This window comes from Oncorhynchus kisutch, linkage group LG24 (assembly GCF_002021735.2).
Source record: "Oncorhynchus kisutch isolate 150728-3 linkage group LG24, Okis_V2, whole genome shotgun sequence".
NCBI lineage: Eukaryota > Metazoa > Chordata > Actinopteri > Salmoniformes > Salmonidae > Oncorhynchus > Oncorhynchus kisutch.
Genome location: NC_034197.2, coordinates 6678099 through 6700526, shown reverse-complemented (window position 1 = coordinate 6700526; position 22428 = coordinate 6678099). Strand labels below are relative to the sequence as shown.

At 42.7% G+C, this 22428-nt stretch overlaps 1 protein-coding gene across 4 annotated transcripts; it reads right to left on the bottom strand.

Annotated features, from left to right (window-relative positions):
• Positions 1-8005: 8005 nt before the first annotated feature.
• Positions 8006-16543, bottom strand: LOC109868925 (SRSF protein kinase 3). Of its 4 annotated transcripts, none has more exons than XM_020458692.2 (12): positions 16305-16543; positions 12321-12421; positions 11800-11908; positions 11612-11714; positions 11218-11305; positions 11015-11121; positions 10712-10877; positions 10431-10507; positions 9908-10015; positions 9565-9634; positions 9351-9443; positions 8006-8596 (listed from the first exon to the last, which is right to left on the bottom strand). In XM_020458692.2, the coding sequence occupies exons 1-12, from the start codon at positions 16355-16357 to the stop codon at positions 8412-8414; spliced, it is 1260 nt and encodes a 419-aa protein (XP_020314281.1). In that variant the 5' UTR covers positions 16358-16543; the 3' UTR covers positions 8006-8411. The 4 variants fall into 4 exon arrangements, with proteins under 4 accessions (XP_020314281.1, XP_020314280.1, XP_020314283.1 ...); XM_020458691.2 differs by having other exon boundaries at positions 12321-12424; positions 16305-16542; XM_020458694.2 differs by having other exon boundaries at positions 11612-11699; positions 12321-12424; positions 16305-16540.
• Positions 16544-22428: the final 5885 nt, after the last annotated feature.

Below are 22428 nucleotides of genomic sequence, written 5' to 3'. Positions count from 1 at the left end.
AGTGGGTTGAGTCACTGACGTGATCTTCCTGTCTGGGTTGGCGCCCCCCCTTGGGTTGTGCCGTGGCGGAGATCTTTGTGGGCTATATTCGGCCTTGTCTCAGGATGGTAAGTTGGTGGTTGAAGATATCCCTCTAGTGATGTGGGGGCTGTGCTTTGGCAAAGTGGGTGGGGTTATATCCTTCCTGTTTGGCACTGTCCAGGAGTATCATCGGATGGGGGCACAGTGTTGCCTGACCACTCCTGTCTCAGCCTCCAGTATTTATGCTGCAGCAGTTTATGTGTCGGGGGGCTAGGGTATTATATCTGGAGTACTTCTCCTGTCTTATCCGGTGTCCTGTGTGAATTTAAGTATGCTCTCTCTAATTCTCTCTGAGCCCTAGGACCATGCCTCAGGACTACCTGGCATGATGACTCCTTGCTGTCCCCAGTCCACCTGGCCGTGCTCCTAATCCAGTTTCAACTGTTCTGCCTGCGACTATGGAACCCTGACCTGTTCACCGGGCGTGCTACCTGTCCCAGACCTGCTGTTTTCAACTCTCTAGAGACAGCAGGACCGGTAGAGATACTCTTAATGATGAAAGGCCAACTGACATTTACTCCTGAGGTGCTGACTTGCTGCACCCTCGACAACTACTGTGATGATTATTATTTGACCATGCTGGTCATTTATGAACATTTGAACATCTTGGCCATGTTCTGTTATAATCTCCACCCGGCACAGCCAGAAGAGGACTGGCCACCTCTCATAGCCTGGTTCCGCTCAAGGTTTTTTCCTAGGTATGGGCCTTTCTAGGGAGTTTTTCCTCGGCACCGTGCTTCTACACCTGCATTGCTTGCTGTTTGGGGTTTTAGGCTGGGTTTCTGTACAGCACTTTGAGGTATCTGCTGATGTAAGAAGGGCTATATAAATACATTTGATTTGATTTGATTTGATCAGTGGCTGTAATGAAAAGAGAAAAAAACAAATTGTCAGAATGCCTCAACCCATTTTTTTGTTGAGTTCACAGGTGGGAAGTAGTCTATAAATACAGACTGTAGAGACGTTGGGTTGTCACTAAGGTATTACAGTAGCTGCAAGTGGATGTGCTCCCAAGTTCTCTTCATATATGCACCATCCCATCTGTCTAAGGTGAAGAGTTAGTTGAAGACTTTTCGAAACAAAACATTTTAATAATTGAAAATCCAGTTTTTATCAGGGGATGTTTATGTTGCGTCTAGGGAGTGTGGTCACCCCGTCATGGTCATGCTCATTGCTGTGGACCGCGTGCCTGTCTCTCATATCCTCCTATGGAGCTGTGGTCTGTCCCAGGCCTCCATGTAATTACTCCAGAGGTATAACCTGCTCGCACACTCTCTCGACAGCTGCTGCTAATTCTGATAACCACAGTGATACCGAATGTTTAATGGAATGGGATCTGATAAAAACGTGGTATTTTGAAAGTGGATTTTTTTTGTGTGTGTTTTCTTTTGTAGCTTAGTGCTGTTCTGCTTACAGTGTACCACTGGCACCCGTAAGTTTAAAAAATCATGGAATCAGACTCCAATAAAAGGTAACACAGCCTACCACTGTCGTCCCAGTGGGTTGGCAGAGGAGCCCTGCCTGCCCGGGGCTAATGTATGTCTAACACTTTCACAGTGACTGGTGCTGCAGGCGATGATGGGACGACTTGCGCATCTTCTCTACTTCTGAGGGTGTTTGCGTTTATCTGACCTAAAGGGCTCTTCATGCTAGATCTGCTTCTCTCAAGGTGAAACATGTGTTCCATGAGGCTTTTTGGTCCCAGCCTATACCCTGTAGGGACAAGAGGAACTCAGCCATGAAATAAGTGTGATCTCAACACTGGAGGGCAAATACAGGATCAAGCCGAAATGTTTTAAACACATCTGTCCTGTCTGGCATATGAGAACAGTCACTTACCCTTTTTATCTGCAGGTTGACATGTATTGTCATGAATCTTTACCTGGAGGCAGAATTGAGCTTGCAGGGCCAGCTGCAAAGTCAACATGGTCTATATCGTAAAAATGAAAACAAAAATGAGGTTTTTGGTCTTCATTTAAGGTTCAGGTTAGGAATTAGGGTTAGCGCTGTGGTTAAGGTAAGGGTTAAGGTTACGTTTACATTTAAAAACAGATTTTATGGCTTTGTGGATGTGCCAGTTATAGGGACAGCTCTGCGGAGCTGCCTCCAGAACAAGATTCATGACAATAAATGACAACCTGCTTTTTATCTCCATTTCATGTCAACAAGTACAGTGGGGCAAAAAAGTATTTAGTCAGCCACCAATTGTGCAAGTTCTCCCACTTAAAAAGATGAGAGAGGCCTGTAATTTTCATCATAGGTACACTTCAACTATGTGAGACAAAATGAGAAGAAAAAAAATCTGAAAATCACATTGTAGGATTTTTTATGAATTTATTTGCAAATTATGGTGGAAAATAAGTATTTGGTCAATAACAAAAGTTTATCTCAATACTTTGTTATATACCCGTTGTTGGCAATGACAGAGGTCAAACGTTTTCTGTAAGTCTTCACAAGGTTTTCACACACTGTTGCTGGTATTTTGGCCCATTTCTCCATGCAGATCTCCTCTAGAGCAGTGATGTTTTGGGGCTGTTGCTGGGCAACATGGACTTTCAACTCCCTCCAAAGATTTTCTATGGGGTTGAGATCTGGAGACTGGCTAGGCCACTCCAGGACCTTGAAATGCTTCTTACGAAGCCACTCCTTCGTTGCCCGGGCAGTGTGTTTGGGATCATTGTCATGCTGAAAGACCCAGCCACGTTTCATCTTCAATGCCCTTGCTGATGGAAGGAGGTTTTCACTCAAAATCTCACAATACATGGCCCCATTCATTCTTTCCTTTACACAGATCAGTCGTCCTGGTCCTCAAAGCATGACATTTCCATCCCCATGCTTCACAGTAGGTATGGTGTTCTTTGGATGCAACTCAGCATTCTTTGTCCTCCAAACACGACGAGTTGAGTTTTTACCAAAATGTTCTATTTTGGTTTCATCTGACCATATGACATTCTCCCAATCTTCTTCTGGATCATCCAAATGCTCTCTAGCAAACTTCAGACGGGCCTGGACATGTACTGGCTTAAGCAGAGGGACACGTCTGGCACTGCAGGATTTGAGTCCCTGGCGGCGTAGTGTGTTACTGATGGTAGGCTTTGTTACTTTGGTCCCAGCTCTCTGCAGGTCATTCACTAAGTGTGGTTCTGGGATTTCTGCTCACCGTTCTTGTCATCATTTTGACCCCACGGGGTGAGATCTTGCGTGGAGCCCCAGATCGAGGGAGATTATCAGTGGTCTTGTATGTCTTCCATTTCCTAATAATTGCTCCCACAGTTGATTTCTTCAAACCAAGCTGCTTACCTATTGCAGATTCAGTCTTCCCAGCCTGGTGCAGGTCTACAATTTTGTTTCTGGTGTCCTTTGACAGCTCTTTGGTCTTGGCCATAGTGGAGTTTGGAGTGTGACTGTTTGAGGTTGTGGACAGGTGTCTTTTATACTGATAACAAGTTCAAACAAGTGCCATTAATACAGGTAACGAGTGGAGGACAGAGGAGCCTCTTAAAGAAGAAGTTACTGGTCTGTGAGAGCCAGAAATCTTGCTTGTTTGTAGGTGACCAAAAACTTATTTTCCACCATAATTTGCAAATAAATTAATAAAAAATCCTACAATGTGATTTTCTGGATTTTTTTTCCTAATTTTGTCTGTCATAGTTGAAGTGTACCGATGATGAAAATTACAGGCTCTCTCATCTTTTTAAGTGGGAGAACTTGCACAATTGGTGGCTGACTAAATGCTTTTTTTGCCCCACTGTAAATGCACGTACAAAGACATGCTCTTCAAGGTGGGAGCATCATTCCAAAGAAGGCTGTGACAAGTGAGTTTGTCACGAGTTTGACTTCTTCTGCTTTTCGTGAGTGAAACTGTGCCAAATCATGAAAATGTTGTGACAATTGTACATTTCAAGAAATCAATCATCCTGAACAATGGTTTATCACATCCGGCACATGTTAATGTTGCATAAAAACCCATGTCTTGTGCATGTTCTGTAGGCCAAATAATCCAACTTTGTGGCCTAGTAATGTCAGCGGCTGTTGACAGAGTGTGGCTACAGGGTCGTCTACAAGCTCAGCCCAGAGCAGGGGTGTCGGGACTATAGCTGGATCGGTTGATTATCCAGCCTTCTATGCTTCTGTCTGCAGAATATATAGAGAGCAAGAACTGTCAATATTACCTTCATAGATGGTAAGTCTACTGTACAGCTTCACATTGATACAAAATCTTTCCCTAATCAAATAAGTGTAATATAGTTTTTATTCCAGGACCTAATTGCTGTACTTGCATACAGTTCCAGTGTATTGGGTTCAATCTAAGTTCATTCAGAGAGTGATCTTATCTGTTCTGATGTTCAATTGTTAATGCTCGCTCAAGAATGAATGGTTGGTTGTTGCATCTTTTTGTCTTAAAGACATTTTTATATTTCATATGTATATGCTTGTAAAATAAATGTTATTATTATTTTTCCATTAAAGAGCTCCCTCTTACATAACCCTGATGTTCTTCTTCCATACACAATATTGTCTTCCAACATAACCTCTAGAATGACATGAGCTACTTCTATTGAAAATCAGACAAAAACAAACCTTTGTCTTAACAGATGGAAAACCATACCTTATAAATAATAATATAAATTTAAACGTACATTTAGTTGAAAGGTACATTACATTTAGTTTGGATCAAATTGTATTTAATGTGCTCTACTATCACTGATTTTTCTGATAAGTTCTTTATTGAGGAAAATGTACTACAACTGTGATATGTGATTGTCTCACCTAGCTATCTTAAGACAACTGTAAGTCGCTCTGGATAAGAGTGTCTGCTAAATGACTACAATGTAATGTAAATGTAATTCAGTATGAGCCAGTGAAGCTTGATCATTATTCAGAACAGATCTAGTGAAACAAATCCGACATCTGGCAAGCAAGCACATTACATTTACTCTAGCCCTGATCAGAATAATCAACTAACCTAAAACAAATCAAATCAAATCTTATTAGTCACATACACATGGTTAGCAGTAGTTAATGTGAGTGTAGTGAAATGCTTGTGCTTCTAGTTCCGACAGCGCAGTAATATCTAACAAGTAATCTAACAATTTCCAACAACTACCTAATACAATAACATCTAAATGGGTGAATGAGAATATTAACATATAAATATATGGATGAGCGATGGCCGAGCGGCATAGGCAAGGTGAAATAGATGGTATAAAATACAGTATATACCGTACATATGATATGAGTAATGTAAGATATGTAAACATTATTAAAGTGGAATTATTTAAAGTGGCATTGTTTAAAGTGACTAGTGATCCATTTATTAAAGTGGCCAGTGATTGGGTCTCAATGTAGGCAGCAGCCTCTCTGAGTTAGTGATTGCTGTTTAGCACTCTGATGGCCTTGAGATAGAAGCTGTTTTTCAGTCTCTCGGTCCCAGCTTTGATGCACCTGTACTGACCTCGCCTTCTGGATGATAGCGGTGTGAACAGGCAGTGGCTTGGATGGTTGTTGTCCTTGATAATCTTTTTGGCCTTTCTGTGACATCCGGTGCTATAGGTGTCATGGAGGGCAGGTAGTTTGCCCCCGGGGAAGCGTTGTGCAGACCGCACCACCCTCTAGAGAGCCTTGCGGTTGAGGGTGGTGCAGCTGTGATACAGCCGACAGGATGCTCTCAATTGTGCATCTGTAAAAGTTTGTCAGGGTTTTGGGTGACAAGCCGAATTCCTTCAGCCTCCTGAGGTTGAAGAGGCGCTGCTGCGCCTTCTTCACCATACTGTCTATGTGGGTGGACCATTTCAGTTTGTCTCTGATGTGTACGCAGAGGAACTTAAAACTTTCCACCTTCTCCACTGCTGTCCCTTCGATGTGGATAGGGGGGTGCTCCCTCTGCTGTTTCCTTAAGTCCATAATCATCTCCTTTGTTTTGTTGGTGTTGAGTGAGAGGTTGTTTTCCTGACACCACACTCTGAGTGCCCTCACCTCCCCCCTGTAGGATGTCTTGTCGTTGTTGGTAATCAAGTGCACTACTGTTGGGTTGTCTGCAAACTTGATGACTGAGTTGAAGGCGTGCATGGCCATGCAGTCCTGAGTGAACAGGACGTACAGGAGGGGGCTGAGCAAGCAACCTTGTGGGGCCCAAGTGTTGAGGGTCAGCGAAGTTGAGATGTTGTTTCCTACCTTCACCATCTGGGCGCGGCCCGTCAGAAAGTCCAAGTCCCAATTTCCCAGGGCCTCCAGCTTGATGATGAGCTAGGAGGGTACTATAATGTTGAATGCTGAGCTGTAGTCAATGAACAGCATTCTTACATAGGTATCCCTCGTGTTCAGATGGGATAGGGCAGTGTGCAGTGTGATGGTGATTACATCATCTGTAGACCTGTTGGGGTGGAATGCAAACTGAAGTGGGTCTAGGGTGGCCGGTAAGGTGGGGGTGATATGATTCTTGACTAGTCTCTCAAAGCACTTCATGATGACAGAAGGGAGTGCTATGGGGCGGTAGTCATTTAGTTCAGTTATCTTTGCCTTCTTGGGTACAGAAACAATGGTGGCCATCTTGTAGCATGTGGGGACAGCAGACTGGGATAGGGAGCGATTGAATATGTCCGTAAACACACCAGCCAGCTGGTCTGTGCATGCTCAGAGGACGCGGCTAGGGATGCCGTCTGGGCCAGCAGCCTTGCGAGGGTTAACACGTTTAAATGTTTTACTCACGTTGGCCTTGGAGAAGGAGAGGGGGGGTCCAGTCCTTGTTAGCGAGCCGCGACTGTGGCGCTGTCTTATCCTCAAAGCGGGCAAAGAAGGTTTTTCGTATGTCTGGAAGCGTGACGTGACGTCTGTGTCTGTGACGTAGCGGGTTTTCTTTTTGTAGTCCGTGATTTCCTGTAGACCCTGCCACATACGTCTTGTGTCTGAGCCGTTGAATTGGGACTTCACTTTATCCCTGTACTGACATTTCGCTTGTTTGATTGCATTTTGGAGGGAATTAACTACACTGTTTATATTCAGCCATATTCCCAGACCTCTTTCCATGGTTAAATGTGGTGGTTTACGCTTTCAGTTTTGCGTGAATGCCGCCATCCATCCACGGTTTCTGGTTAGGGTAGGCTTTAATAGTCACAGTGGGTACAACATTTCTTCTTTATAAACTCACTCACCGAGTCAGTGTATAAATCGATGTTGTTATCAATCTCTTGGGAGATAATATGGCCGACATTTGATTGTAAGGAATTCTAGGTCGAGTGAGCAGAAGGACTTGAGTTCCTGTATGTTGTTATGATTACACCATGAGTCGTTAATCATGAAGCATACACCCCTAGAGTTTATCTCTGTCAGCGCGATGCATGGAGAAGCCCGGTGGCTGAACATATTCTGACAACATATCCCAAGAGAGCCATGTTTCCGTGAAACAGAGAATGTTTCAATCTCTGATGTCTCTCTGGAAGGCAACCCTTGCTCGAATTTCATCTACCTTGTTGTCAAGAGACTGGATATTGGCAAGTACTATACTCGGGAGCGGTGGGCGATGTGCACGTCTATGGAGCTTGACCAGGAGGCCGCTCCGTCTGCCCCTTCTGCAGCACCGTTGTTTTGGGTCGGCTTCTGGGATTAGGTCCATTGTTCTGGGTGGTGGTCCAAACAGAGGATCCGCTTTGGGATCGTAATGTTGGTAAATTGAAGTCGCTATTATATCCAATTGTTCTTCCTGGCTGTATGTAATAAGACTTAAGATTTCCTGTGGTAACAATGTAAGAAATAATACATAAAAAAAACTAAATACTGCATAGTTTCCTAAGGACTCGAAGCGAGGCGACCATCTTTGTCGACGCCATCTTGCACTAAGTACCTACCACCATCTTGGGGAAACTACAAGTAGACGAAAAAGAGAAGGCATGCAGATGTAAGCCCAAAAGAGACAATGGAAACAATACATTTCTAGCAAAACATGATTTATTGTATGCTGTAAAAAAGAACTACAAATATACAGTAGTACAATTGGTGCAGTGCACTGTGCAGCACAGCTGTGGAAAGTCTTGAGCACAAGTACTACATTTCAGTAAATCACACAACACTTATATAAGTTTGTACTTCATACATTCATTACACTACAGATAATGAAATGCCCCATACATTTATCAGAAGAGACAAATCTAGTCTTACTTAATGAATGAACATAAAATAGTACATTTCACCCGGAACATTGACATCGAGCCAATTGGCAAAATGTATACTGTATGTCTTAGTGACTCAGCACCACTGTGTTTGTCTCTGCATAACACTTTTATATAACACATTTATCTACTAGCTTGGTATCAAGTTGGCTCCAGGGCCAGGGTTCAGGAGCTAAGCCATGGGTGCAGGAGACACTGGGCAGCACTGGCCCTCCTCTCCGACTGGAAGTCCAACATATGCAACAGGAAGTCAGAGAACAGAGAGGCCTCCTTCAGCATGAAGTGGTACTTCTCCACCAACACCTCATATAGACCCCAGGGCCGCAGCACTCCGATATGACGCATGTCACCTGGGAGAACACATAATAGAGAGGAGGAAAGACAGTGGAGGTAAGTACAAGAGAGCTTTGTGACTTGGAAAGAAAATGTATTCTTTGTAGGTTTGACTTCACAAAAAAGTACACTATGATTTGTCAAAATGAGCATCTGCAAGGGGGCCTCCCGAGTGGTGCAGCGGTCTAAGGCACTGCATCGCAGTGCTTGAGGCATCACTACAGATCCTGGTTCGATCCTAGGCTGTGTCACAGCCGGCCGTGACCAGGAGACCCATGAGGCAGCACACAATTGGCCCAGTGTCGTCTGGGTTAGGGGAGGGTTTGGCCAGCCAGGTTTTCCTTGACCCATTGCACTCTCAAGGTGACCCATAGCGACTCAAGGTGTCGGGCCGGGCGCCTGCAAGCTGACTTTGGTTGCCAGCTGGACGGTGTTTCCTCCGACACATTGGTGCGGCTGTGCTCCTTGACTTGGCATCTTTCCCAGGGTATGGACAGCAGTGTGTCAAGAAGCAGTGTGGCTTGGCAAGGTTGTGTTTCAGAGGACGCATATCTCTCGACCTTCATCTCTCCTGAGTCCTTAGGGGAGTTGCGGTGATGGGACAAGACTGTAGTTATCACGTAATTGGGGAGAAATTTGGGTAAAAGTACCACAACAAAATAAAACATTTTAAAATCTAATAAAATAATGAGAATCTGCAACATTTACATCAAAAAGTCCTTTCTCTACGTTGGAACAATTGATGATTTTCAAAGCAAATCCTTCACTCACCTTTGCTATTGAAGTACTCCATGGAATACTTGCCAGACAAGGCTACTGCTGCCGGGACTTTACCAAGGAGCTCTATTATGTGAGCGATGTGGTCTGGAGGGAACAGAACCAAAACCCCACTGGATAAACAATTATGCTAAAGTCACAAAGTGGACACAATGTTATCTCCATTGAATCCTATGTCAATATTTGTCATGGCCTAATATCGACATACCTTCCTCTAAAGAAAAGGTCTTCCCAGCTTTGGGCTCAAATAATGAATCCCCAGTGACCAACTCAAAAGCCTAGAATAAAAAGAAGAAGAATTGAATTGCCTGGAACTATTCTGTAGTGGCATCTATCGTATAAGCTTAGTGCTAAAGGAGTGGGTGAATTTGTCTTGATGTAAAGAGTGCTGGTAGACTGGAAGGGTAACTGAACGACACAAGAGTTAAGTGATGCAAGTGAATCAGAGGAGACAGGAGATAACATGGTTTTACTTCAGTGAAGCTGTAAACAGATGCAGACTATAAGTGTTGTTGCGGGTGTGTTGGTTGTATGGTGGTTGTCTCTCTTACCATGCAGGCTACACTCCAGATGTCTGCTGGTGGGCCGTAGTCAGAGCCCAATAGAACCTCTAGTGAGCGGTACTGACGGGTCTGAATCTCCTCACAGAAATGTTTGTACTGGAATGTCACACATAGCAAAGGCAGCGTGTGAAATACAGTCCTGACCCCAGGGCAGTATCCCACATTAGTTACTCTTATTTTGTAACCAACTACTGAATACGAATGGCAACGGTTCATAAAGACATCGGAATTCCGATATGATGTCAATGTTTTAGCGCTTTCCACTGAGTTTTTAAACTATGGCATGCAACATGGTTCCACGCACCAATAAATCACCACAATCTACTTTTGCGGGTTTTGAAATTGGCTGCTTCTTGGAGCTAAAATTGGGTCATGTTTACTGTGCTAATGACTACACACAAAAAAAGAGTAACAGAGAGCAATGTACAACATGAAATTAGTAAATGAGGCATTTGTAGTAATTGCATGGGGGACGCTATTTCACAATCGCTGACTGACTGATCATACCCACCACCCAACAGGAGCTTCCCAGGTCAGCAATCTTTACTGTGATTTTCTTCAGACTAATGGGAGTGACCAGGTCCTTCTCTGAATAGACAGTAAGAGATAAACAACATACAGTATAGGGTTATGATCTGATTTAAACACTTCAACAGCATACTGGACACAGACAATCTGAAGTGACATAGAAACAGAATACTAGCCTTGATGTACAGTAAACAGATTCATTTTCTGGTCCATTCAGTCATATGACTTTACAGAGTTCTATAACACCTGGACAGTGAACACTACCTGCTGTGCTCCTTGACTTGGCATCTTTCCCAGGGTATGGACAGGCACTGCCCCCTGCTGTCTGTTTTGGGTTCTGCTCCTCCAAACATAACAGTATATTCTCAGGCTTGATGTCTGTGTGGATGATTTTACATTGAGTGTGCAGGTAGTCCAATGCCTGAAGAACCTACAGGGAAAGAGTGATGGCACTGTGAACTCCAACTACTCCTGCACAAACTAAAGATGCATCCATTAGTGTAGTGATTCGATGACAGTCCAAATGTTTCTACTCATCTCATACTATGAACTCTGTCACTCTTTTACCTGAGCAATGACCTGTTTGACCCAAGACAGCGATAGCCCTGGGTTTCCAAAACAGACTTGCCAACAGCGGAGGTCTGGTCCTAGCAGCTCCAGCACTAGGCATACATCTTCACACAGGAGGTCAAGGAACCAAACACGGTGTCAAATGTTGCTGCAGGTTTGTGTGTGTGTATGTCATGACTATGCAGTCTGAGAAAGGATACGAACCCCGTTGACCCCAGCTATCTTAAACTCATCCAGCAGTTGGACTATCCTCCGGCTTTGGAGGTGACGAGCAGTGGGACCACTGGCCTGAGGGGGAGAGGGGCAGAGGCAGGTGAGAGAGGTTAAAGTCAGGGTCCGGACTATACTGGTCGAGTACATGTTTAAATAGAGAGAGATGGGTCTGTATGAGACAAGGGAGAAAAATAATGAACCATGAAAGCATGGGTGGATGTGAATAAGTGGTAGTAACAGATAAATAACATGTGGACTAAGAGCAAAAAGTGTTATTCATGTATGCCCTATTGCCCTTAGAGAAGAGTTAGGGGTGAGGATGAGAAAGTGATAGAGGAAGCAGAGAAAGAGAAATGAAGAGAGACAAGAAGGGAGACTCACACAGCGTAGCAGAGTCAATTCGTCTTGCCCAGCCTGTGTGAATCCTTCTCCACTCTTCAAAACCTTCACGGCCACTCGCCTGCCCAATCTGCACATACAGAGACTGTTTAAATCACACTAGAGCTTTTCCTATATGACAAGAATAAGATATTTGAGTAAATCCTGACACAGCAACATAGTGAATGAACCTGAGGTCCAAGCAGAGCCATACAGTGGAGAAGTATCCCCAGCCCAACTTAGACAGAACCTGGTATCTCCTGTTGAAGGTGTCTCCAATGTGAACAGGGTGGTACCCCCCTATTGAAACATACAGGATGATAGCAAATAGTTATTACTCCAACTTTTTATATATATTTTTTATTTTATTGAACCTTTACTTAACCAGGTAGGCCAGTTGAGAACACCTTTACTTAACCAGGTGGGCCAGAGTTGAGAACAAGTTCTCATTTCCAACTGCGACCTGGCCAAGATAAAGCAAAGCAGTGCGACAAAAAAACACAAAAAAAACAGTTACACATAAACAAACAAGTCAATAACACAATAGAAAAATCTATGTGTGTGCAAATGTAGAAGAATAGGGAGGTAAAGGCAGGAAAAAGGCCATAGAGGCAAAATAATTACAAATTTAGCATTAACACTGGAGCGATAGATGTGCCGATGATGATGTGCAAGTAGAGATGCATTTAGATTGAGTAGACCCATATCAGACCATGGCAGTATTCTCGGGGGTCCTCTCTGTCCAGTGACTCCTCTGGCTCTAGCTGTTCCAAACGATTCAGCTTATCAAGTCCATTGGATGTCCCAGGTTTACTGCTGCAACAAACACACACATGCTAATACACTTACACAAAGACACACACTCTCTACATACTGTGCACACACTGTCAACCTATCTGATCCCACACAGGGCAGAGATGTGACCCCTCTGTGTCTAAGTCAGTGTTGGGTTGCTGGGAGCAGACAGGGTGAGACTACTTTTAGACACTTCCCTGGGTGTTCACATGGATACCCAGCTGACAGGACTCAGAATGGGTCTCAGACATTTAATAGACATGCCACTATAGTCTACAGCCAGATGGACTACATGCGGTGGCAACCCGTCATTCAGGGCAGGTGGGGTAGAGCCCCACCTGTTTTGAGCGGCACATTTTTTGCAATAAAAAGCTAAATAAAGTTGACAATCTACTGGCAAATCCTTTTTAATCCATGTCGTAAGAAGAGAAATAACGAAGAGAAATTATAGATAAAATGTTTCGGTGCTCATCGGCCATTGGACATAAACATTACACAACAGGGTAGAAATCGCAAATTGAACAATGAGTGGTTTGGAAAGAATCAGTGACAATGGCTAACTACAAGCATATCAAATAAATCACTAGCCTGCTATTCAGTGCAGTGGCCCTGTGTCCCAACTCTGGGATTAAGTGTCTATTTTCCAAGTTTAAAATGATAAACATTCAACATTGGCCATGCTGTCAATGAAGCATGATTTAAACAACTGTTAACTCAGAACTGCAAAAACTTGACTTCAGTGAGTTCAAGACAACTGGGAATTCCGGAAAAAACGAGCTCCGACTGGGAAATACATTTTCATCATTTACATTTTGAACCGTCATTGTAAGTCGGGAACTCGGGCATCTTTCTAGAACTACGACCTAAAGATCAATGATGTCATCATGATTCAACCCAGTTGTCTTGAAAGCACCATAAATCCAGAGAAAGCCAGACTTTGACGACAAAATTTGCGCATGAAGGACCGCCATGCCACCTTCCTGTTCAAGTGAGCACAGCACAACAAAGTGAGTCCAAAAACGTCTTGTATGCTGCTGCAAAAATTACATAATATGCCAGGGAGATATGTATACTGTAGCTAAGAAAGTAATACTAAGTGTATGTTGTGTAGTAAGCTGTTAGTAGCCCATGTGCCTCACCCTGGCAGTAAATGAGGCTGAATGAACTGTTTCGCTGCCAGACAAGGCTCCTCTGATAGCCAGGTGTAGCAGTGGTAAGATGTTGGGACAGCTTTTTGTAGGATCTAACAGTTTGTGGGAACCGTTTGTCACCGTTATAGTGCCATTAATGTATTGTTTAGTGTTGTGTTGTGTTGTGTAGTGGCTTTGCTGGCAAGCATCCCACGTATTATTATTTTTTTGCCCCACCAAGATTTACATGCTAAAATCACCACTGACTACATGTACCTCACTGTGACCCTCCTTAAAAGAGGCAAAGGTCAAATTCATTAGGATATGCTGTATCAGGTTAGTGTACTATAAATATTGTCTTGTGTAGATCTGTCAATTATTGCTCCTTTTCTGAATAATTTATTTATAGTCAAATATCCTCTCCAGGACAGTCTCTCAGAATGTTGTGGCTCCAGTTCAGAGCGTGGATATTGGCCCAGGTCCTTGACACTGTGACAGACCCAGTGAAACTCTAAACTGTCATTCACCTCCAGAGGCACTAAAATAATGCACACATTCTCATTGTGTGCCAGGCGAGCTATACATGGAGCCCCTGCCTCTTTGGCCATGGAAAAAAATGTTAGGGTCAAGCTATAAATTGGTTTCCATTTACTGAGGCAAACAACTAGTCAAAACAACTAGCTAACATTCCACTTCTTGCCTCTCCATGTCATTGCCACAGAGACTGGCCTTGAGGCAATGTCAATGTTCAATATGCAGCTGGGTTTATGGCAGAATTGCTCATTGGTCGATGGAAATAATAACATTCATATTTTCCATGAAAACATGTGGAACCTGGAAAATATAATTACAATTATAACAAAGTCAAAAACAAACATTTAGCTGTTAACTAGGCAAGTTATTGTATTTTGAGGCTTACAATCAAACCAGCCAGGTTTTGTGATTGGAATTGCAGTATGTATTTAGTTTGAGAAGTTAGACTTCAAGCTAGCAACTTTTGACAGATTGGTATCATCTGGACAAAAAAAATGTTTGCTTAGCAACCAGGTACCAACATGTTCTGTGGTGAAAAATAGTTATCCAGCACCAATTAAGTGACGATGCCCTCGAAGCTGGTGTTTGGAGAATAGATTGGCAAGGGTGTTGCCAATATATCGACCAAACACTGGCTTCGAGGGCATTATCACTTTTATACAACGGGTTACCAACATATTCAAATAATGATTGACATATTTTAATTTATGAATTTATTCATACTATTTCATCCTTCCACAAGATATAGTCCTGAAGATATAGTCCCGTCACAAATCTAGGGCTGGTCGTTCATTCTATCGGTTCAGTTGCTAGAGATGCAACCCAGTCGTTCAGTCTTTTTGTTCTGTATCTATGGATACATAGTTCTGTATCTATGGACGACGCAGTCGTTCGTTCGAGATGTTCCATTGCCATACAGGCTGGCAACGTTCTTATCTCTTGATTGCTAGATAGCCAACTACGGCTAATTTACAGTCACGTCAAAAAGCCAGCATAACAGCAAAGTAGCTTCATTTGCTTTGTTTAAGCTGTTTTCTGTAGACATTTGGATACATCCCTAACAATGAGTTGATGAGGTGTGATTTTGTCTGGCATAAAACATGTGCTCACTCGTCAGGACACTGCTGTTCAAAAGAGCTAGCCAACAACACAGCTAACACAATCACTTCAAACTGAAGCTGGAAAGACGGCAAACAACAATGAGTTGATGAGGTGTGATTTTGTCTGGCATAAAACATGTGCTCACTCGTCAGGACACTGCTGTTCAAAAGAGCTAGCCAACAACACAGCTAACACAATCACTTCAAACTGAAGCTGGAAAGACGGCAAACTTTCTGTTTCGTTTCATTTGACCTTTTTTCAATGTACATTTCTTTGTATATATCCATAAAAATGATGCCAGCTGATTCATGATTTTGACTGGTTGAGAAACGCTGCCTGCCTGTCTGTCTGGTCCTGATTCCAGACTCGTTCATTACTATGGTACAAGTGGAGATCGAATTTGAATATTGAAATAATGTTGCAAATGTTGGAGAGACAGACAGCAAAGTTTATACAAATATGTTGAAAACTAAATGTTAGTCTAAAATAAATGTGAGATAATGTCTAGATGATTTTTATAGTGGAGATCATGTTTATAAATAGCTGATGAGACAGTGGATTGCACAGTCAGATGGAACAGAGTAAATAGGCATTTTAGCGTCATAGATTTAGCCGGTGGTAATTTGTGGAATAGACACGGGCTGGAATGCGGTTTTAATCAATCAGCATTCAGGATTAGACCCACCCATTGTAAAACATTTGGATAATCGTTGTGATTGGAGGATAGCTGTGAGGGTTACCGAATCAGGATCAGCTCCTCTGTTCTCCTCAATCTCAGTAATGATAGAATGTTCATATTTGAAGATGGCAGAAAGGCTGGTCTCCTTGTCAATGACAAGGAGTGGCAAGGAGTGGAATGTTAGCTAAAGAGACTGGCACCAGGCTAGCTAACAACCACACACAGGGTTAAAGTCCTCTGGTTAAGACCTGTTCCTCAAAAATATTTCTTAATTAAAAAGATACCAAACTTCCACTCATTGACTTTGTGACTTGCTATGGGTAACAGGTGAGTCTCACTGACAATTTAGTGGGCAGCCAGGTTACAGGTTGAGAGGTGCACCTTTCAATTAGTAATAATCATGTCAGTGTACTGTTCTAGATCTGGCATACTTAAAGTGAGAACAGATGATACTTACGTTTTTTGAGCCAACTGTACAGAAGTCTGAGCTGAGCACATATTCCTCTCCATGACTGAGTATACAGAGCCTGTATACAGTAGGACTCTGACTGCCTGTGACCAATCAGCGGTGTTTATGTATGAGGAGCCGGCCAGGTCTAAACATGGAAATCCCCAACCCCCCAACTAACTCTCTGTCCTCTTCTTTTGCTCTTTCTTCCCTTCACCCCCACTCTGTATATCTCTCCACAGCTGTGAAAGGGTAGAGGGAAGAGGAAGTGACAGCTGTGTGGAGTTACTGGGGGGTTTAACGACCCCAGTCCAACAGTTCATGATCTCACAGGAACGCCAGGGCACCCCTTTTCCCACCATGTGCAAATACCTGTACAGTATGATATATCAAAACAAGGAATAATAATAATACCTTTTCAATGCAAGTAACAAAATGCTTCACCTCATAAAAAAATATAATTAGATAAAAGTACTAACAAAGAAACAAAGACAGGAGGAAGGAGAATGAAAAACATAAATTGAAAATCATGAATTGAAATCATACATGAAAAGCATCTTTATAAAAGTGTGTCTTCAGCAGAGATTTAAAAATAGGCACAAGCCTGATCTCCTCTGGCAGACAATTGCAAAGTCTAGGGGCCCTAATGCAAATGCCAGTCTCCTGTCATTTTCAACCTAGACTTTGGAATGGTCAACAGTGCCCTGACAGAGGATATCTGTCACGCCCTGGTCTAAGTATTTTGTTTTTGGTTTTGGTGTGTATGTATTTGGGATTGTAGCTAGTGGGGTTATCTAGCAAAGTCTATGACTGTCTGGAGTGGTTCTCAATCAGAGGCAGGTGCTTATCGTTGTCTCTGATTGGGAACCATATTTAGGCAGCCATATTCTTTGAGTTTGTCGTGGGTGATTGTCCTTAGTGTCCTTGTTCATGTCGCTATGTTAGTTTACACTAGTATAGGCTGTTTCGGTTTTCATTACGTTAAGTTTGTTGTTCTGTAGTGCATTTGTATTGATTCGAGTTTTACGTTTTCATTAAACATGGATCGCAATCTACACACGCTGCGTTTTGGTCCGACTCTCCTTCACCACACTTAGAAAACCGTTACAATATCAGGCTGTGTACTGGCTCACAGGGAGATAAAATATCTGAGATATAGGATGGGGCAAAAAAAAAGAAGCCTTAAACATGATTACTAAAATGTTACCATCTATTCTAAAAGTGACTGGTGGCCAGTGTAGGGAAATTAAAATAGTTGTGTTTAAATACACACACACACACACACACACACACACACACACACATCATATGCCAAGCTGCTACTCTGTTCTTTATTTCACTCTTATTATTATCTCCTGATGCCTAGTCACTTTTCCCTGCCTTCATGTACCTATCTACCTCAAATACCTCATACCCTGCACATTTACCTGGTACTGGTACTCCCTGTATATAGCTCCATTCGTGTGTATTTTGTTTTTTAATTATTATTCATTTTAAACTATACATAGTTGGGAAGGGCTCGTCAGCAAGCATTTCACAGTTAAGTATACACCCGTTCTATTCGGCCGCATGTGACAAATACAATTTAATTTGATTTCATATGGTTACATTTTCTGGTGCCTGTTAAAAACCAAGCTGCATAATTTTGAACTAAGAGTTACAGTAATCTCGGCATGAGGAAGTAAAACCACGTAGCAGAAGAGTAGTATTGCACTGGACACGTGCTGTACACTGCATTATATTTTTCCTTCTATGGTGCAGTCATAAAGAGCTTTATCTAATTATATAATAAGCTATATCTGAGTTGATCTAATTAGGAACAGTAAAAGTAGATGTATGGGCTATATCAAACGAGTCTTGTGTCATTGAGTTCACTTCTGTCAGTTCCTTGATGGCCACCGTGGGAAGTCAAATCAGTGGGAAGCTACACTTCGTACACTTTCATCAGTATGTTTCCACCCCACTCATGGAATTGGAGAGAGGGTAAAAATATCCACGGTCACGATACAGGGTAGAGCAAGGGTGAGGTCTCAGGCATGGCTCTGCTCTTTGTGATTAATACTGGGCTGTTAACACTCTGCTCCAACACGCCACCCGAAGACACTTCAGTAACCGCAAGGCGCACAGCGATAAACTGAATGAAAGTTGATGGATCGGAGAGAAAGAGGCCCCCTGCTCGGTTTCAATAGCCTACACGACTGGGTTGACTGTTTAATTGGTCCAAGGTGACTTATGACCTTACTTATTTGTCAAATGCGCCGAAAGCAACGGGTAGACCTTACCGTGAAATGCGTATTTACAAGCCCTTAATCCTTAATTTATGTGTCTTTAGGATGTAGACCTAAATCAGGTCGAGAGAAATGTAAAAAAGAATACAGTGCCTAGATATTATAGGCACGGGAGGTGAGATGATTCAGGATTTATTGATAAAGTTGCAGAGAGTAATCCATGTGCGTAAACACTTTTTTTTTTTACATGAAAAGGCACAGTGTCATAACAATATAAATATAATATATGTGGTCAAAGGCAGGGACATTTTCAACAACAACGTGAGCTACAGGGGATATGGCTGGGACATGAATACGTTGCCAAATTGCAACAGCTCACCATGTTTCTGTCCGAGCGTTATGAAACGCTTTTGTAAAATCAATGCGACAATATCGGCAAGAAACGTTTCAAATCACTCAACATGTTTTAGTAAGGGGCATGAGAACCCGGGAGTAATCCTGTAAATAACACCTCACTAACAGTCCAGAACGAGCGATGAAACAACGGAATACCCATTCGTTTTCAATAGAGATAAGTGAAGTGGGCGGGGGCATTGGGCGATGTATGCATGGGCGAGGAAGTATGAACAAGGCGGGACCTAATTGCGGAAAGCAAATACTCTGCTATATCGCAGAGCGATGGGCCAATCAAAGTTCAATATAGCCGTTGATCTGCTTGTTGCTTGCAAGCGCCCACATGTCCAAATTATCAAGGTTAGTGGATCATGGTCGTAAGGGCTGTTCTTAGGCCCGACATAAAGCAGAGTCCGGGCAAAAAAGCCAGTCATTAGTTATGAGATTCTGAAGTTGCTAGCCAAACAGGCTGGTCGTCCGTTCTATTGGCATGGTTGCCAGCCAAGCGGACTAGTCGTCCATTCCAAGCAAATAATGTTGCTATGCTGGTTAGCTCCTACTTTGCTATCTAGCCAACTAAATATAACACACAAGCAGCTGAAATGACAGCAAACTATGTGCAGTTTTGTTAGTTTCACATTTGTTTCTATTGCCATTTCTTTAGATAGATCCATTATAATGATCCTGATGAATGAATTTGCCTGGCTCAGAGAAGCTGTCAGTCTCACCCAGACAAGTTCATTCTCGATGGCACAGTGGGGATTGCAAAAAAAAAAATGCTGCACAGGTTGGACCTGGCCGGCTGTTAATATTACCTGGGGATTGTGGTGAGTAACTCCCTGCTATCAACCAATCCGTTTTATATAAAACAACCACTCCTGTCTTTTGTTTAAATGAAGATTTTAATAGCAGAGTATTTTAATGTTATTTGGGGAGTAGCTGGTTTAATGTAGCCCCATTTAAGGATATGTGGCAGCCTACATCTGGCCCACTTCTGGACCGGGGTCCTATAGACAGGAACTCAGCCATACCTTTGTGCAGTATGTAGGCCAGACTGGTACCACACTTTTTTATTTTACATTCGTTTTGCACAATATGGCCCAGATGTGGGCCACATCGTTTAGAATGAATCATTTTACACTGTGTGGGCCAGAGCTGGGCCACGCATTTGTAGTTTATCAGTGTGTGGGCCAGATCTGTGCCTCTCCTTTTTAATCTAACGGTGATACAGTATGTGCACCAGACTTGGGCTGGGGACCCAGGCTTATACTGGGCCAGAAAAACACAAAGTATGTGGCCTACAGTTGCCCAGGAATAATTTTGCTAACTGGGCAAACATCTTTCTAGGACTAGACAGATTTGTTTGAGAGGTCATCATAACCTCTTTGTTTCATTCTGTTACACTGGGTGAATTTTCTTTAGGCTGAATATTCTTGTTCTACTGAAAACATAATTCACCTCCTATTTATGGCCTGGTTGAATTACGGCCTAATCTTGGCACAGCATAAGCTGTAAAGCCTCAGTTAGCCATTAGGGCTGCTGTTTCAATGTGTGGTAACACAAGTAGTAGACCCACAGGGGCTCAGCTGTGGCTTTTCTTTGACTGAGACGCAAACGTGATGAGGAGAGTTTGAAAACTAGGTCAGAAGGGGGTGCATATAAAACACAAGTTGGATATCATAGGTATCGCATAAACCTTTTAACTAGCCATGTTAAAAGATGAACTGAAATGGAGACAAATGTTAAGCACCCATAAAGACAGGGGATTGATCCTCAGTACTTGGTAGGAATCCAAATGTTCCCTGTAAACCTTGGGAGGCTACACTATAGCTACGGTCTAAAACTTAATAAGTGCAATAAACATATGGTTAATGTTTAATATATCTCACCTTTCTGTACGCCTATTGCAAAAGCACGTTTTTTTTAATGATCACTTATCTTTAGATGTGCTGCCACAGCTACTGTAACTGTACTATAAATGCTACTGGACTAAAACCAAACATGGTACGGCAACTAGGGAGAAACTTGGTTACTTCTTGTAGACACGAGCAGGGAGTACAACAGGCCAGGCCCCACTGACTTATTTCACCCACCAACCTTCCCCTCTAAACCCCAAGTTCTTCATTAGCACAACCCCACTGACTTGCATTCATTTGACGTGACACTGTTTCCACTTTCGAACACTCACAACCTCCTGGCCCTTGTTAGAGGGGAGTGAAGCACATGGCACTGAGGACATTCTGCCAAGGCTATCTGGTTTTCATGAGCTCCTATTAAACCTCTTCATCACACCAGTCACCAGACAGGCATACTGTAAATATCTCACAGCAGAGTGATTGGCTGGAAGTACAGCATAACAAATAGAGTAATCTGAAAATTATTGGAAAACCATCTGCCTACATGAAGCAACACAATTCACATTTTGTGGTTCCCTTCCTTAAAAAGTAACTTTCCCGTATTTAGATTATGCCAGCTCCTGGACTAATATGCATGTTCAATGGTAAATCTGTGTCAGACAAATTGGACCTTAATGATGTGAAGATGCTTTTAATGATACAGTTTACTCTTCATACGCCAGCACTTCTACACAGGGCCGGATCCAGGCATAAGCGACATAAGTGGTCTCTTCGGGCCCCCGACCAAATAATAATAATAGAAAAGGTGGGATCTTTTTGTGTCTGTAAAATGAATTATGCGAGAAATGGCGGTGGAAACTTGTTTATGTGCAAAAAATGTATATAATAACCATCATATCGAAGTAAGCTTGGAGTCATGCGGTGATATGTTGTGTGGTCCTCCCACTACAACTCGGGAAAGCATGCAGTTCATTTTGTTTGTCATTCTTACTCAGGATATCATAAGTCAATAGAAAATGTGTAGAATTGCAGGAATTTGGCTATCAAACAGCAAAAAATTGTATTTCCAACCCATGGCAAAATGTGTAGAATTGAAGAAAATGTTACAATTTTAAAGCACCATGGCAAAAAAAATGTAAGTGCAGGAAGTGAACTTTAATTTCTCTCCACCGTCAAGAAGGGGGCCTCAAATGTTTTGTTGCGAGGTGGGGGGCCCCCAAAAGTACATGCAGTTCTGTTTCACTGCATGTACAAGTGGGTATCCTGTATGATTGTAAGCTGTGAAATGGAAATATATTTTCTGCATATCCTGAGACACCCTCGGATAGTGGGGTCACGGCCAGGGATCAGCCATTATTGACGGCAACCCTGGAGCAATTAGGACAATTAGCAATTGTCTTGCTCAACTGCAGATGGACAGATTTTTCACCTTGACGGCTTGGGGATTTTAACAAGCAAACTTTCGGTTACTGGCCCAACGCTCTAACCACTAGGCACATATAGGGCCACTAGCTCCATATAGGGTAGGCTTAACTTCAGCTTGAAGGGACTTGCTGTAGTGCAGTTGATGGCCGGCATAACAGAGGTACTCTCAAAGCCCTAAACTGGTAGCAAATTTCTATAATGATCACTTTAAATACAAAACCACAAATTACA

Excerpts from the sequence above, each read along its gene's own strand:
- LOC109868925 (XM_020458691.2), bottom strand. The coding sequence starts at position 16,357 with ATGGAGAGGAATATGTGCTCAGCTCAGACTTCTGTACAGTTGGCTCAA. Across the intron at positions 10,878-11,014 it reads TCAAACAGGTCATTGCTCAG|GTTCTTCAGGCATTGGACTA; the intron begins GTAAAAGAGTGA and ends CTTTCCCTGTAG. Across the intron at positions 9,444-9,564 it reads GACCTTTTCTTTAGAGGAAG|ACCACATCGCTCACATAATA; the intron begins GTATGTCGATAT and ends TGTTCCCTCCAG.